Raw genomic sequence first — 18,826 nt, forward strand, 5'->3', positions numbered from 1 at the left:
AACTCAACACCCAAAAACTAAATAATCCAGTTAAGAAATGGGCAGAAGACATGAACAGACATTTTTCCAAAGAAGACATCCAGATAACTAGCAAATACATTTTTTTTTAAGATTTTGATTTATTTATTTGTCAGAGAGCACACGCACAAGCAGGGGGAGCAGCAGGCAGAGTGAGAAGCAGGCTGAGCAAGAGACCCTATGACCTGAGCCAAAGGCAGACACTTAACTGAGCCATCCAGGCATCCCTAGCAGATATATTTTAAAAAGATGCTCAACATCACTCATCCTCAGGGAAATACAAATCAAAACTACAATGAGATACCACCTCACTCTTGTCAGAATAGCTAAAATTAACAACTCAGGAGACAATAGATGTTGGTGAGGTTGTGGAGAAAGGGAAACCTCTTACACTGTTGGTGGGAATGCAAGCTGGTGCAGCCACTCTGGAAAGCAGTATGGAGGTTCCTCAAAAAGTTGAAAATAGAGCTACCCTACGACCCAGCAGTTGCACTACTGGGTAGTAGTAGGGTACAAAGAGTGGTTCAGAGGGGTACATGCACTGTGGTATTTATAGCAGCATTATCAACAATAGCCAAACTATAGAAAGAGCCCAAATGTCCATTGACGGATGAATGGATAAAGAAGATGTGGCACATACACACACACACACACCCCCACACACACACATACACAGTGGAATGTTAGCCATCAAAAAGAATGAAATCTTGCCATTTGCAACAACGTGGATGGAGCTAGAGTGTATTATGCTAAGTGAAATAAGTCAGAAAAAGACAAGTACCATATGATTTCACTCATATGTGGAATTTAAGAAACAAAACAGATGAACATAGTGGAAGGGAAAAAGAGGAACGCAAACCATAAGAGACTCTTAACTATAGAGAACAAACTGAGGTTTGATGGGGGAGGTTGGTGGGGGATGGGCTAAATGGGTGATGAGTATTAAGGAGGGCACTTGTGATGAGCACTGGGAATTACATGTAAGTGATGAATCACCAAATTCTACACCTGAAACCAATTTTACCATATATATTACTAGTATTTATATAAAAAATGAAATTTAAAAAAATGATCGCTTTTTGTAAAAACAGACATAACTGAGCTCCATTAGATTCCTTAAGGAGCATCGATATTAGGATGCTGAGTAATTTTGTGGATTATTTGTGAATTTGGCTAGTTTCTTTTTTTCAGTCTTCTTATCACTTACGATCATCATCTTTATCAGTTTTTTTTTTAAGATCTGAACACGCAACTGTTCTGAAGGGATGATTAAGTCATAATTATTCTTTGCTGAGAAGAAGCATCCGCATATGCATCAAGGAAATTAGACCATTGCATGCATGGCATTCATTTTTTGTTCCAGTGCTCCCCTTAGCAATAATATATGATTATAGTCAGAATTTCCTGTAAGGAGCCATTATTTACTAGAGTTAGCTTTGATACTCATTTTTTGCAGTCCTTGACAATATTAGAACCATAGCGAGTAAAAACAAAGAAGACCAGATAGAGTTTAAGAGGATAAAGATCTCTGATCTATGGAGTTAGAGGAATTTGCACAAATACAAAACAAGCATGAAATCTCTCTGTGAAAAGAACACAAATGATTTCTCAATATGCCAGGAAGTAACAGAATCCTCAGACAAATAAACATGGACAAACAAATTTATAAGCCAGCTTCTAGATTCCCAATCTGCCTTTTACCTATCACAAGATGGATAGACCATAAAATTGAAACCCAGATTCTAACACTCAGCTACCAGTGTGGATAATAGTTGATTATGTATAAATCAGAATTAGAAACAGAATTAGATTTGGCCAAGAATCAGATTTTGGCAAGCAGGAACCAGAAAGAGCATATAATTGTCACACATGAGACCCCAGAGGAGTCTGGGAAGGGGAGCCAAGGACTCAAGAGGTCCTGGTCTGGATGAAGGCCACTTTTGAAGCTTTACAAAATAAACTTTCAAATGTTTTTGAAAGAAATAATAAACTTTCAAATGTTTTGAAAGTTTTCAAAGAAAACATTTTGTTTGTTATTATGCACAAAAATTCATTTATGTGAAGGAGAACAGTTAGTAGTTCTCCAGGAACAAAAGTGAAAACAGGATTTATCAGAGAGGAGAGAGGAAGAAAAAAAAAAATCCCACATACAGTCTGGAAACAGTGAACCTCATGTACCTATTTTGGAGGATAACGTGATTTGCTAGTATGTCACAAAAAGGCCAGTCTGGGCATTTTGTTCTTGAGTAGGCACAAACCAGAAATATTAAAGAAAATTCCATTGGTTTTAGAGTTCAGAAAATGTTAAACATTTTGCCACAGAGTATGAGACACTGTTTTTATAAAATATCTTCCTATGTTCCTCCATTAGCACTTCTACCTTATATTAGGCTGCGCCTAAAACATTTCCCTGTCAGAATTCTTTAGGTGGAGTTAGTTAAGGCAACCAAGTTAAATTTTTTCTTCTCCTTCTCTAAATTTTGTTTATGTTTCAGAAGTTTATTTTTGTTGATGACTAGAATATTTAACTTGCAAATATTACATTGTATAAATGTAAAATCATTTTGCTCTCTAATAGTTCCCCCCATACTAAAAGTCATCTGAATTATACTAATTTTATTATATAATGCCAGCTAGATATTCTACCAAATGTTGAATTTAAATATTTTAAGCTTTCAGAATGGACTCATAAATGTTATATCAAGATGGCTTGATAATACAGTCTGAGTGGTTGAATGTATAATAATTGCCTGAAGTTAAATCCTTTTGCCTTTTTTTGAAGAATCTTTTATTAGAATATGATAAGCAGTCAGAGCAGCTGGATGTGGAAAAAGAACGTGCTAATAATTTTGAGCATCACATAGAAGACCTTACAAGACAATTAAGGAATTCAACTTTTCAGGTAAAAAAAATTTTTGAGGTATAATTGACATGTAACATTATGTTACTTTAGTTTCAGGTGTACAACATCATGATTTGTATATATTATGAAATCTAGTTAATACCTGTCACCATACATAGTTAAAGAATTTTTTCTTGCAGTTAGAATTTTAAGGTTTACTCTTTTAGCAACTTTCAAATATTCATACCTTATTAACTATAGCACTATGCTGTATATCACATTTCATGATTTATTTATTTTATAACTATACGTTTGTACCCTTTGACCCCCTTCACTGATTTCACCCACACCCCACCCTGTTCCTCTGGCAACCACATATCTTTCTATGAGCTTAGCTGTTATTTTTTTTTAATTCCACATATAAGTGAAATCATACAGTATTTGTCTTTATCTGACTTACTTCACTTAGCATACTGCTCTCAAGGTCCATTCATGTTGTCACAGATGGCAAGATTTCATACTTCTGTATGGCCAAAGAATATTCTATTGTATGAATACACCACATTTCCTTTATCCGTTCATCCATCACTGATCACTTAGGTTGTATCCTTATCCTGCCTATTGTTAGTCATGCTGCAGTGAATATGGCTGTACGTATATCTTTTTGAGTTAGTGTTTTTGTTTTCTTTGAATAAATACACAGAAGTGGAATTATTGGATCATATGGTAGTTCTGTTTTTAATTTTTTGAGGAACTTCCCATACTATTTTCCACAGTGGCTGCACCAATTCACGTTCTCACCAACAGTACACAAGGGTTCCCTTTTCTCAACATCCTTGCCAACACTTGTTTCTGGTTGTTGTTGTTGTTGTTGTTTAATAATAGCCATTCTAACAGGTATGAGATGATATTTCATTGTGGTTTTGATTTGCATTTCTCTAATGATCCATGATGTTGAACATCTTTTCATGTACCTATTGGCCATCTGTATGTCTTTGGGAAAGTGTCTATTTAGATATTCTGCCCATTTTTAAATGGAACTGTTTGGTTTTTTGCTATTGAGTTGTAGCAATTCTTTATTTAGGATATTAACCCATTATCAGCTACAGGATTTACAAGTAATTTCTTCCATTCAGTACGTTGCCTTTTCATTCTCTTGATGGTTTCCTTTGCTGTAAAGAAGCTTTTGAGTTTGTTGCAGTCACATGTGTTGATTTTTGTTTTTGTTGCCTTTGCCTTTGATGTCAGGTTCAAAAAAGTACTGACAAGACCAATGTCAAGGAGTTTACTGCCGATCTCTAGGAGTCTTATGGTTTCAGGTCTTATATTCAAATTTTATGCCATTTTGAGTTAATTTTTGTGTAAGGTGTAAGATAGTGGTCCAGTTTCATTCTTTTGCATGTGTCCATCCAACTTGCCCAACACCATTTATTGAAGAGACTATCCTTTTCTCATTGTATATTCTTGGCTCCTTTGTCATAAATGAATTGACCATATATACATGGGTTTATTTCTGGGCTCTTTTTTCTGTCTTATTGATCAATGTGTCTGCTATTATGCCAGCACCATACTGTTTTGAGTACTATAGTTTTATAATATAGTTTAAAATTGGGGAGCATGATACCTCCAGTTTTTTTTTTTTTTTTCAAGATTGCTTTGGCTATTTGGGCTCTTTTGTGGTTCTGTACAAATTTTAGAATTGTTTTAGTTCTGTGAAAAATGCCATTGGATTTTTTATAAGAATTGCATTGAACCTGTAGATTGCTTTGGTCAGTGTAACAGTATTTGTAATTTCAGAAAATATTAATTCTTCCAATCTATGAGCATAGATTATCTTTACATTTATGTTTGTCATCTTCAATTTATTTCATCAGTGTCTTACAGTTTTAAATGTACAAATCTTTCACCTCTTTGGTTACTAGGTTTTTTTTTTTTTTCTTTTTGATGCAGTTGTGTGGAATTACTTAGTCTTAATTTCTCTTCCTGATAGTTTGTTATTCATGTATAGAAACACAACAGATTTCTGTATATTGATCTTGTATTCTGCAGCTCTACTGAATTCATTTATTAGCTCTCACATTTTTGGGGGGAGTCTTTAGGGTTTTCTGTACATACTATCCCATCATCTGCAAATAGTGACAGTTTTACTTCTTCCTTTCTACTTTGGATACCTTTTCTTTTTCTTGCTTATTGCTGTGGCTAGGACTTCTAATACTTTGATAAATAAGAGTGGGAATCTTATCTTGTCCCTGATCTTAGAGGAAAAGCTTTTCACCACTGAGTATGATGTAGCTGTGGGCTTGTCATATATGACCTTTATTATGTTGAGGTACATTCCTCTATACCCACTTTATTGAGAGGACTTTTCAGATAATTTTAAATTGAGTAAATGCAGACATGAAAAATGTAATAAGTATATTTCAATTTCAAAATGTTGGCATAAAAAATAAAATTAAATTCATTAAAATTAATAGAAAATTTCATTTTGTTCTTCCCATTGTTGGGAGAAGAATATGACAAAACAACTGGCAACTATCATGTCTTATCTATTGCTCTAATCTCAGCTCCCTGGGGTGTTTTGGTTTTGGTTTTGGTTTCTTTTTTGCCTTTTCCTCTGCCAATGCTCCTGGTCTCTTGTAATGTTTGCCAAATTTATTTTAACAGTAATAGTATATTAAACTTATTCTTGATTTTACATTATGTGGAATTGTTTTTGAAATCTCCATTTTTCATACTGTGCCAACAATCTTACAAGTATCATTTTATTCTTCCTCTCCTGTACATATTTTCTACATGTTTACAGTAGTGAATCATTTGTCATTCTAGTGCGAAAAATTAAGTTCTGATAATGAAGATCTCTTAACTCGTATTGAGACACTACAGTCTAATGCAAAGTTATTAGAAGTACAGATTTTAGAAGTCCAAAAAGCCAAGGCAGTGGCAGACAAAGAGTTGGAAGCCGAAAAACTTCAGAAAGAGCAGAAGATAAAGGTAAAAACAGTCCTGTAGGATTAGTTCATGTTATATAGTGATACTTTTATCATACTATTTAAGTGAAAGAAAGACTTACTAATGAGTAGCATTTGTGAATACAACAGAGTTCATTAATTCTTTAATGTATGTCAACTATGAAGTTGAGAATCCCAAGCTATGATTTTGGGGTACGTGTTTTTTAAATATTTAAAGATTTTCAAGCTTTTTTTAATTTCAGTATGTCAGATTCATTTTATAGACCCTAACAAATACCTTTTTTAATGTTGGTTTGTTTGGGGGGGGTGGGGGGGCGGTATTTTTTAATTTCAGGATCATGCCAGTTCTGTAAATGAACTTGAAGAACTTCAACTGCAACTTCAGAAGGAAAAGAAACAGCTTCAGAAAACCATGCAAGAATTAGAGCTGGTTAGAAAGGTAAAATAAAACCAGATTCAAAACTGAGGTCAATATTCACAGTGTTAAACGATTCTGAGAGTTTAGAAAGGAAATATTTCAAAACTAACATAACCATATATAAATTGTTAGCCTCAGAAGAATGAAAATTTAAGATTTCTCTCAGTCCTGTCTTTTCAGAAGAATCTATGGTCACAAATGGTTTGATACTTCATTTTTTTGTACAGGATTGCTTTATGACACATGAAGATTTAATTAATGTCAAAAGTTGGAATTCATATTATACCTAAAACTTTGGCTAATTTTTCTCTACTTTTTTCAAAGATGAGGCTAAAAAGAAAGGTATTATAAGAGCTGCTTAAATGCTAACATTTTATAAATAAGAACTCCATGAGTAGAACTGTCAATTGTGGTTAATGAAAATTATGATGAAATTCAATGAAAATATTTTATAAAATTACAAAAAGAGAAAGTACCAACTTCCAGTTTCTTCATATGATGTGTAAACTTTCTATATTTCAGAAAAGCATAATAGAATGTGTTTATCCCTTTGGCATAATTTACAGTTATGCAATTAGCAATTTTACAAATAAAATTAACTGATCTACTATTATGTGGATCTTTTATTTCTGATATGTGCAGGATGCCCAGCAAACCACATTGATGAATATGGAAATAGCTGATTATGAACGTTTAATGAAAGAACTAAATCAAAAGTTAGCTAATAAAAACAGCAAGATAGAAGATCTGGAGCAAGAAATTAAAATTCAGAAGCAGAAACAAGAAACCCTGCAAGAAGAAATGAGTGAGTAAAACAATTCACTTTAACTTACAACAATTTCATTATAACTGAATACAGGGGAGCAATATTAGTTGTGCATTTTACCAGACTTTGACTGCCAGCAGATCTTTCACACAGTGCTAAATATTCATAAGGACCAGGAGGGTTGTAAAACCATTTTTTGTTCAGATGTGTACAGTCTGTGTTGGTGCATAATGCAGTCATTTACTTAAACAGTTCCTAAGTACCTGCTGCATGAGTGATACAAAGATAAAAAATGGTCTTGTCCATGATTTGCTGGTTGTCAGCAGAGTGGGATCATTTAAATAGTAGTGAAATCTTTTTTAAGGTGATTATATTCCCTTCTCTCCATAAAATAACTTCTAACGTTAAGCCTCTAAAGCTATATATATCCCTTTAGGCACCCCTTCAGCCACATCTCATAAGGTATGTTGTACTTTTTATTTTAATTCAGCTCAAAATATTTTTAAATTTCCTTTGGATTTCTTCTTTGACCCATGGGTTATTTAGAAGTGTGTTGTTTAATTCATTTAAAGGAATTTCACTTGTCTTTCTGTTAATGATTTCTAAGTGAATTCCTTTGTGGTTAGAGAACGTACTCTGTATGATTTCAGTCCTTTTAAGTTTTGGTGAATGCTCCTTAGGCACTTGAAAACGTATTCAACTATATTAGTTGTTGGATATAGTGTTCTAACTAATGTCAATTAAATCAAGTCAGGTGACAGTTTAGGTTTTCTATATTTTTAATGATTTTCTGACTACTGCTCTACCAAGTACTGAGAGAAGTATGTTGAATTTCCTGAACATAACTGTAGGTTTCTTTTTCTTTTCACTTTTGTCAATTTTGGCTTCATGTATTTAGAAACTCTGGAATTAGCTACATATACATTTAGAATTATTACTTGCTCTTGGTAATTTAATTTCTCTATTATTATAAAATATGTTTTTTATTACTGGTAATATTTCTTTTTCTAAATTCCACTTTGATATTAATATAACCACTCCAGCTTTCTTTTGTTTCTTGTTTATGTGGCATGTCTTTTCCCATCCTTTAGCTTTCGACCTAAGTCTATAAAGTGCTTCTTTTAGATACTGTATAGTTGAGTCTTCCTTTTCTCTCCAACCTGACAACCTCTGCTATTTAAGTGGAATGTCTAAATCATTTATTTTTAACATAATTGTTTATGTGATTAGGTTTAAACCTACTACCTTGCAGTTTCTATTTGTCTTCTAGTTTTGTTCCTTTTTCCTCTTTTTCTCCCTTCTTTTGAATTAAGTAATTTATATGATGTCATTTTATCTCCATTATTAGCTTATTAGCTATGCTCTTGTTAAGGTTTTAGTGGTTGCTTTAGGGTTTATAGTATATGTCATGAACTTATTACAGATTACTTTTAAGTAAATTATACCACTTCATATGTAGACTAAGAATCTTATAGTAGTACTGCTTATTCTCCCTCTTTTGTCCTTTAATGTCATACATTTTACTTCTACATGTGTTACAGACGTAGTAATTGTGTTATTTTGGTTTGAAAATAGTTATCTTTTAAAGAGAGATCAGCAAACCATGGCCCACAATAGCTGCCTCTCATATGGTTTTACTGAAACGCAGCTCTGTCCATTTGTGATACTGTCTGTGTGGCTGCTTTCATGCTACACAGCACAGTCAAGTAGTTGTAACAGAGACTGTATTACCTGCAAGCCTATCATATTTATTATCTCACCATTTAAAATGTTTTCCAATCCCTGTTTTAAAGAAATGAAAAACTAGAGATTTTTTTTATATTTACCCACGTATTTACCATTTCTGCTGCTCTTCATTCCTTCATCTGTATCCAAATTTCCTCAAATATGACTTTCCTTTTGCCTGAAGAACTTCCTTTAACATATCCTTTTTTTTTTAAGATTTTATTTATTTATTTGTCAGAGAGAGAACACAAGCAGGGGGAGCGGCAGGCAGAGGGAGAAGCAGGCTCCCCGCTGAGCAAGGAGTCTGACGTGGGACTTGATCCCAGGACCCTGGGATCACGACCTGAGCCAAAGACAGACACTTAATCAACTGAGCCACCCAGGCATCCCTAACGTATCTTATAATGCAGGCTACAGGCATTGAATTCTGTAATGTTTTGTTTGCCTGAAAAAAAAAATCTTCATTTCTGAAAGATTGTTTTGCTGGGGAGCGTCTGAGTGGCTTAGTCAGTTAACCATCCAGTTCTTGGTCTCAGCTCAGGTCATGATCTCACAGTTGTGGGATTGAGCCCTACATCGGGCTCTGTGCTTAGTGCAGAGTGTGCTTCTCTTTCTCCCTTCCACTCTGCCCCTTCCTGCATGCACACTCTCTCTCTAAAATGAATAAATCTAAAAAAAAAAAAAGATAATTTTGTCAAGTATAGAATTTTATGATGTGCCTTGGTGTGTCTTTTTTCCCTGTTTATATCCTGCTTGTGTTTTGTTCAGTTTCTTTGTTGTATGTAGTTTCTCTAGTTTTCTTCAATTTATATTTGTCTAAATCCTCTTCCTTTTTTTCCCCCAAAACACCAATTACATACATTAGACCACTTGATATAGTCTCATAGGTTAGTGATGCTGTTTATTTTTTCTTCACTTCTCTTTTTTTTCACTTTCATTAAATGGAATATAGTTTTAATTCTAGTGGTTTCTATTATTTAATAGTCTTTAAATTTTCTCATCTTCAGGGTCTAATATGTTATTACCATTCAGTGATATTTTCACTTTAGATATTGTATTTTTTATCTCTAGAAATTCCATTTGTATTCTTTTAGTTCTTGTTGTTTTTCATTCATCTCTTCATTATGTTCATGTTTTCTTTTAAATCCTAAAGAATATTCTGGAATGTTCTAATATTATTGATTGTATTTTTCTCCTGTTATGAGTAATATTTTCCTGCTTCTTTGCATGGGAAATAATTTTTTAATTGGGTGTGAATTTTACATTGTTGAATACTAGATTTTTTGTATTCATTTACAGAGTTAAACTGTGGCTGGCAGTCAGGTCTTTTCTGGATCACTTTTATCCTTTTGTGGTTTGTTTTTCATCTTTTTTGAAACCAAGTGTAGAGTACTCTTTCCTGTAGATTTAGTTCAGCCCCTCTACTAAGGTGGGGAATGTTCTGAAGTCTACTGAGTGCCCATGTATTATACAAAGTCTCTTTACTCTGGCTGGTTGGAACATTTTATATCCCTGTGTGAGCCTTGGGAATTGTCCAATTATAGCTCCCTATTCATTGTTCTTTCCATCTCAGCAAGACCACTGCTCTATTTGGGATTCCCCTCCTGTTCCACAGTCTAGAAATTTCCTCCAGACAGAAAGCTGGAATAGGGCTCACCTTGTTTACCTTCTCTCAAGGATCACAGCTCAATTTCAGGAACTTTCATATATTTTGTTCAGTTTTCTAATTGTTTACAGCAGCATGTATGTCTAAGTCTTGCTATTCCCTCATGGTGAGAAGCTGAAGTTCCATAAAATGATTTAAGTTGGCTGCAAAAATATTAATGTATAAGATTTTAGATATATAAATGATGAGGAAATGGGATAAAAGGAAGTGTTGAGGTGTTGGACTATACAGTGAAGTCAGATATAAGATCAAGACATAAAATATATATTTTGTGTACTTTTGCTATCACTAAGGTCTACCTAAATTGGCTTTGAGCTTCCCAGAAGCCATGCAAAGACAGGAACATTATCAGTTACAGGGTTTATAGTAGCAACAATATTAGAACAAATATGATGCTTGTGAGCAATACAGCTTTTCCTGGAACTAAGATGTTTGAGAGAAGTTTTTTTTAAGGCATTTTTTATAAAAGGAACACTGTGTCAGAGGAGCAAGATGGCAGAGGAGTAGGAGACCTAAATTTCTTCTGGTCCCAGGAATTCAACTAGATAGGGATCAAACCATTCTGAACACCTAAGAACTCAACAGGAGTTCGAAGAAAAGAATACCAGCAACTCTCTGAACAGACAAGTGACCACTTTCTAGAAGGTCACTTCTGATTTGTTTAGTGTATATTTTCTGGGAACGTTGTTACCCTGTTAGCATTTTGTTCTCTCATTCATCTCTTCTCCTCTGGACAAAATGACAAAATGGAAAAAATCACCTCAAAACAAAAGAACAAGAGGCAGTACCGACTGCCAGGGACGTACTCAATACGGACATTAGTACGATGTCAGAACCAGAGTTCAGAATGATGATTTTAAAGACTAGCTGGGCTTGAAAAAAGCATGGAAGATATTAGAGAAACCCTTTCTGGAGAAATAAAAACTAAAATCTAACCAAGTCAAAAATCAAAAGGCTATTAATGAGGTGCAATCAAAAATGGAGGCTCTAACTGCTAGAATAAATGAGGCAGAAGAGAGAATTAGTGATGTAGAAGACCAAATGATGGAAAATCAAGAAGCTGAGAAAAAGAGATAAACAACGACTGGATCACAGGGGCAGAATTTGGGGCAGAATTCGAGTCATAAGTGATACCTAGAGATGAAACAATATTAGAATAATTGGGATCCCAGAAGAAGAAGAAAGAGAGAGAGGGCAGAAGATATATTGGAGCAAATTATAGCAGAGAACTTCCCTAAGTTGCGGAAGGAAACAGGCATCAAAATCCAGAAGGCACAGAGAACCCCTCTCAAAATCAATAAAAATAGGTCAACACCCTGACATCTAATAGTAAAACTTAGGAGTCTCAGAGACAAAGAGAAAATCCTGAAAGCAGCTCAGGACAAGAGATCTGTAACCTACAATGGTAGAAACATTAGAATGGCAACAGACCTATCTACAGAGACCTGGCAGGCCAGAAAGGACTGGCATGATATCTTCAGAGCACTAAATGAGAAAAATATGCAGCCAAGAATGCTGTATCCAGCAAGGCTGTCATTAAAAATACAAGGAGAGATAAAAAGCTTCCAGGACAAAAAAAAACTAAAGGAATTTGCAAGCACGAAACCGGCCCTACAAGAAATATTGAAAGGGGTCCTGTAAGCAAAGAGAAAGCCTAAAAGTAACATAGACCAGAAAGGAACACAGACAATATATTGTAACAGTCACCTTACAGACAATACAGTGGCACTAAATTCACATCTTTTAATACTTACCCTGAAAGTAAATGGGCTAAATACCCCAATCAAAAGACACAGGGTATGACTCTGGATAAAAAAGCAAGACCCATCAATATGCTTTCTGCAAGAGATTCATTTTAGACCCAAAGACACCCCCACATTGAAAGTGAGGGGGTGGAAAAGCATTTACCATGCTAATGGACACCAAAAGAAAGCTGGGGTGGCAATCCTTATATCAGACAAATTAGATTTTAAACCAAAGACTGTAATAAGAGATGAGGAAGGACACTCTATCCTACTTAAAGGGTCTGTCCAACAGGAAGATCTAACAATTCTAAATATCTATGTCCCTAACATGGGAGCAGCCAATTATATAAGCCAATTAATAACAAAAGCAAAGACACACATCAACAACAATACAATAATAGTGGGGGACTTTAACACCCCTCTCACTGAAATGGACAGATCATCTAAGCAAAAGATCAATAAGGAAATAAAGATTTTAAATGGCACACTGCACCAAATGGACATCACATATATATTCAGAACATTCCATCCCAAAGCAGCAGAATACACATTCTTCTCTAGTGCCCATGGAACATTCTCCAGAATTGATCACGTCCTAGGTCACAAATCAGGTCTCAAGCAGTACCAAAAGATTGGGATCATTCCCTGCATATTTTCAGACCACAATGCTTTGAAACTAGAACTCAATCACAAGAGGAAAGTCAGAAAGAACTCAAATACATGGAGGCTAAAGAGCATCCTACTAAAGAATGATGGGTCAACCAGGAAATTAAAGAAGAATTTTAAAAATTCATGGAAACCAATGAAAATGAAAACAAAACTGTTCAAAATTTTGGGATGTAGCAAAGACAGTCCTAAGAGGAAAGTATATAGCAATACAAGCCTTTCTCAAGAAACAAGAAAGGTCTCAAATACACAACCTAACCCTACACCTAAAGGAGCTGGAGAAAAAACAGCAAATAAAGCCTAAACCCAGCAGGAGAAGAGAAATAATAAAGATCAGAGCAGAAATCAATGAAATAGAAACCAAAAGGACAGTAGAACAGATCAACGAAACTAGGAGCTGGTTCTTTGAAAGAATTAACAAGATTGATAAACCCCTGGCCAGACTTATCAAAAAGAAAAGAGAAAGGACCCAAATAAATGAAATCATGAATGAAAGGAGAGATCACAACCAACACCAAAGAAATACAAACAATTATAAGAACATATTATGAGCAACTCTATGCCATCAAATTAGATAATCTGGAAGAAATGGATGCATTCCTAGAGATGTATCAACTACCAAAACTGAGCCAGTAAGAAATAGAAAACCTGAACAGACCAAAACCACTAAAAAAATTGAAGCAGTCATCAAAAATCTCCCAAGAAACAAAAGCCCAGGGCCAGATGGCTTCCCAGGGGAATTCTACCACACATTTAAGGAGGAATTAATTCCCATTCTTCTGAAACTGTTCCAAAAAATAGATGGAAGGAAAACTTCCCAACTCGTTTTATGAGGCCACCATTACCTTGATCCCCAAACCAGACAAAGACCCCATCAAAAAGGAGAATTACAGACCAATATCCTTGATGAACATGGATGCAAAAATTCTCACCAAAATACTAGCCAATAGGATCCAACACTACATTAAAAGGTTTATTCACCACAACCAAGTGGGATTTATCCCTGGGCTTCAGGGTGCATTCAGCATCCGCAAATCAATCAATGTGATACAATACATTAATAAAAGAAAGAACAAGAACCATATAATCCTCTCAATAGATGCAGAAAAAGCATTTGACAAAGTACAGCATCTTTTCTTGATCAAAACTCTTCAGAGTATAGGGATAGAGGGTACATACCTCAATATCATAAAAGCCATCTATGAAAAGCCTACAGCAAATATCATTCTCGATGGAAAAAAATGAGCTCTCCCCCTAAGGTCAGGAATGCAGCAGGGATTTCCACTATCACCACTAATATTCAACATAGTATTAGAAGTCCTAGCCACAGCAATCAGACAACAAAAAGAAATAAAAGGCATCCAAATTGGCAAAGAAGTCAAACTCTCACTCTTTGCAGATGGTAATGATACCACTTATGTGGAAACCACAAAAGACTCCACCCCAAAACTGCTAGAACTCATACAGGAATTCAGTCAAGTAGCAGGATATAAAATCAATGCACAGAAATCAGTGGCATTCGTATACACCAACAACAAGACAGAAGAGAGACAAATCAAGGAGTCGATCCCATTTACAATTGCTCCCCAAATCGTAAGATACCTAGGAATATATCTAACCAAAGAGGCAAAGAATCTGTACTCAGAAAACTATGAAGTACTCATTAAAGAAATTGAGGAAGACACAAAGAAATGGAAAAATGTTCCATGCTCATGGATTAGAAGAACAAATATTGTGAAGATGTCAATGCTACCAAGAGCAGTCTACACATTCAGTGTAATCCCTATCAAAATACCATCAACTTTTTTCAAAGAAATGGAACAAATAATCCTAAAATTTATATGGAACCAGAAAAGACCCCAAATAGCCAGAGGAATGTTGAAAAAGAAAAGCAAAGCTGGTGGTATCACAATTCCAGACTTCAAGCTCAATTAGAAAGCTGTCATCATCAAGACAGTATGGTACTGGCACAAAAACAGACACATCGATCAATGGAACAGAATAGACAGCCCAGAAATGGACCCTCAACCGTGTTGGGAAAACTGGACAGCTACATGCAGAAGAATGAAACTGGACCATTTCCTTATACCACACACAAAAATAGACTCAAAATGGTTGAAAGACCTAAATGTGAGACAGGAGTCCATCAAAATCCTAGAGGAGAACACAGGAAGCAACCTCTTCGACCTCAGCCGCAGCAACTTCTTCCTAGAAACATCGCCAAAGGCAAGGGAAGCAAGGGCAAAAATGAACTATTGGGACTTCATCAAGATAAAAATCTTTTGCACAGAAAAAGAAACAGTCAACAAAACCAAAAGACAACCAACAGAATGGGAGAAAATATTTGCAAATGACATATCAGATAAAGGGCTAGTATCCAAAATCTATAAAGAACTTATCAAACTGAACACCCAAAGAACAAATGATCCAATCAAGAAATGGGCAGAATACATGAACAGATATTTTTCCAAAGAAGACATCCAGATGGCCAACAGACACATGAAAAAGTGCTCAACATCGCTCGGCATCAGGGAAATCCAAATCAAAACCTCAATGAGATACCACCTCACACCAGTCAGAATGGCTAAAATTAACAAGTCAGGAAATGACAGATGTTGTCAAGGATGTGGAGAAAGGGGAACTCACCTACACTGTTGGTGGGAATGCAAGCTGGTGCAGCCACTCTGGAAAACAGTTTGGAGGTTCCTCAAAACATTGAAAGTAGAGCTACCATTTCACCCAGCAATTTCACTCCTGGGTATTTACCCCAAAGATACAAATGTAGGGATCCCAAGGGGTATGTGCACCCCAATGTTTATAGCAGCAGTGTCCACAATAACCAAACTGTGGAAAGAGCCAAGATGTCCATCAACAGATGAATGGATAAAGAAGATGCGGTATAATGGAATATTATGCAGCCATTGGAAAGGATGAAATCTTGCCATTTGCAATGACGTGGATGGAACTGGAGGGTATTATGCTGAGCGAAATAAGTCAATCAGAGAAAGACCTGTATCATATGACCTCACTGATATTAGGAATTCTTAATCTCAGGAAACAAACTGAAGACTGCTGGAGTGGTGGGGGTGGGAGGGATGGGGTGGCTGGATGATAGAGATTGGGGAGGGTATGTGCTATGGTAAGCGCTGTGAATTGTGTAAGACTGTTGAATCACAGACCTGTACCTCTGAAACGAATAATACATTATATGTTAAAAGAAAAAAAAGAAAGAAGACAGCAGAAAGGGAAGAATGAAGAGGGGGAAATAGGAGGGGGAGAGGAACCATGAGAGTAATGGACTCTGAGAAAGAAACTGAAGGTTCTAGAAGGGGCGGGGCGGAGGATGAGTTAGCCTGGTGATGGATATTAAAGAGGGCACATACTGCATGGAGCACTGGGTATTATACGCAAACAATAAATCATGGAACACTATATCAAAAAAAAAAAAGAACACGGTCATATGGAACAGTGGTCTCAGACCTAACTTAAATATCACACAGTATCGGGTGCCTGGGTGGCTCAGATGGTTAAGCGTCTGCCTTCAGCTCAGGTCATGATCCCAGGGTCCTGGGATCGAGTCCTGCATCGGGCTCCCTGCTCCTTGGGAGCCTGCTTCTCCCTCTGCCTCTCTCTCTCTCTCTCTCTCTCTTTCATGAATAAATAAATAAAATCTTTAAAAAAAATAAAAAATAAAAAATAAAATAATAAAAAAATAAATATCACACAGTATCCAAAGAGCTTTTTGGAAAGCCCAGGCACAAATGTAAAAGAATCAGAATCTTAAAAGGGTGGGACTTTGAAATCTATGTTTTCAAAAGTCTCATATGTCATTTTTGAAGTTAACCCAGAAATAGCAAAATTAAAGCCACCAAATCAATAAATAATATTCAGTAAGAATCTATTATACATATAAAAACAGATCATGAACTGGGAGTTTTCTAATTCAACGACTGATAGCCCAGGATGGCTTATAAAGTGAAACGAGGGACCCCTGGGTGGCTCAGTCAGTTAAGCGTCTGCCTTTGGGTCAGGTCATGATCCCAGGGTCCTTGGATCGAGCCCCACATCCAACTCCCTGCTTAGCGGGGAGCCTGCTTCTCCCTCTGCCTGCCACTCTGCCTGCTTATGCTCTCGCTCGCTCTCTCTCTCACACACAAATAAAATCTTTAAAATAAATAAATAAAGTAAAACAAGTAAATTTAACCTTTACAGTGATTGATTATTACAGCAGGGGTTTCCAGATGACAAGTTCACTTATTTTGCAGAATAAGCTAAATTAAGTTTCACTCGTGTGACTTAAATGGTTTTATCTGCTCAGGGAATTTTCAAACCCAGTATCCGTTTTATATTTAATTTTAATAGAAACCACTGATAATGTGATTTGTAGTCTCAATGACATTCCCACAATAAATAAAGTAGCAAATATTTCATAGTATTTCATTCAGCCTGTAGCTAAATCACAGCTCAATAAAGGTGATTCCATGAATAAACAAAGCATTATTCCATGACTCCATGAATAAACAATGCAGAGTTCTGATCATGTGCCTGCATCCAAGGGAAAAATTTAGAATACTCTGATAATTGAACAGATTGTAGAGTTTCCAGACAATTCACTATGTGTATATCTTTCATTATGCATATACCATATTTTCCAACTATATTCCTGGTGCAAATTGAATAGTAGAGCTCTAGATTATATTCCTGCAATGCAAATATTTGGTTTTGTGAATTAGTTAATGTGTATATTTTTGATCATTAACTAAGCTGAAAGAGAAGCTTGATACCCTGGAAAAACTAAAAAGACATGAATAAATTCAAGAAGGCCACCCACTTCTCAGTGATAAATAAGTACAGAAATGGGTGGTAAAAGCAGTAAGTGCTCTTTAAGAATTTGGAGGAGAGAAAGATTCTATAGACTAAAACAATCACAAGTTGGGGCTCGAGGTAAAGGTTTGGAGAAAAGACTGAAAAAGGGTATTCCTTTCTGCAGCCATGGAATGAGCAAAAATGAAAAGAAATGTATAATTTCAGAAGTCTTGACCAGTTGGAGTGAAAGGCTTGACCTGTTAGGGAGAAGTGAAGTATAATGAGGAAGACATTTTTGATCCAGTTTGTGAAATACCTGAAATACCAGAATATGTTTGGGCCCTTTTTGAAGACAATGAGGAAAGATTAGTCTGCCAGAGTATCAGATTAATTGGAATGGTGTAGAATCTGTCAAAAGCCACCAGGCTCATGGCAGCAAAGGTCCTGGAAGACTGGGTTAAGGAGTTGTGGTAGAGTAGGAAAAAGATAAGGAAGCATCTGGACAATGTTCTATGAAAAAAAAAAGAATAAAATGGGGCACCTGGGTGGCTCAGTCGTTAAGCATCTGCCTTTGGCTCAGGTCATTATCCCAGGGTCCTGGGATCAAGCCCCGCATTGGACTCCCTGCTCTGCGGGAAGCCTGCTTCTCTCTCTCCCACTCCCCCTGCTTGTGCACTCTCTCTCTCTCTGTCTCTCTCTCTGTGTGTCAAATAAATAAAATCTTAAAAGAAAAAAAAAAACGTTGCCTAATAAATTAGCAACGCACATCTTAGTCTACCCCTCCAATATCTGGCCCTGGTCTGACTTTCCACCTTAATTCTCATTATTCTCTCACAAAGAGGACTGCTTATTTTTCCTGAGATATGATTTGTGTTTTTCTGTAACTGTGTATCTCCTCTCTAAAGGAAATCTTCTTTCATGCCCTTGCCCTCCCACCCTCATGCCCACCCTTTGGAATCCTTCCTAATCTTAAATGTTTTCTGTGCTATGAAATTTTCCTTGTCCTTTGCAAACTTTGTATAACCTTTAGCCCCTGTGGAGCCCCCCCGCAAAGCCTTTTGTATTTCTTTTGTAACGTTTATATTTTGCTTTATGTTATCATGTGATATTATTATCCCCCAATTTCATTTTTATTCTTTGAGCTCAGGGACTAACTACATCTAATCACAATTCCTGGAGCACTTAACAAAGGTTTCATGTGTAAT

At 35.9% G+C, this 18,826-nt stretch overlaps 1 protein-coding gene across 2 annotated transcripts in view; it reads left to right on the forward strand.

Annotated features, from left to right (window-relative positions):
* Window positions 1-18,826, forward strand: part of GCC2 (GRIP and coiled-coil domain containing 2) — a 63,304-nt gene that overhangs the window by 19,015 nt on the left and 25,463 nt on the right. For both annotated transcript variants that reach the window (XM_027621940.2, XM_027621941.2), the window contains exons 10-13: window positions 2,801-2,920; window positions 5,687-5,851; window positions 6,164-6,268; window positions 6,890-7,052. In XM_027621940.2, coding sequence (XP_027477741.2) covers window positions 2,801-2,920; window positions 5,687-5,851; window positions 6,164-6,268; window positions 6,890-7,052 — 553 coding nt within the window. The remainder of the gene's footprint in view (window positions 1-2,800; window positions 2,921-5,686; window positions 5,852-6,163; window positions 6,269-6,889; window positions 7,053-18,826) is intronic.

Source organism: Zalophus californianus, chromosome 8, assembly GCF_009762305.2.
Source record: "Zalophus californianus isolate mZalCal1 chromosome 8, mZalCal1.pri.v2, whole genome shotgun sequence".
Taxonomy (NCBI): Eukaryota; Metazoa; Chordata; class Mammalia; order Carnivora; family Otariidae; genus Zalophus; species Zalophus californianus.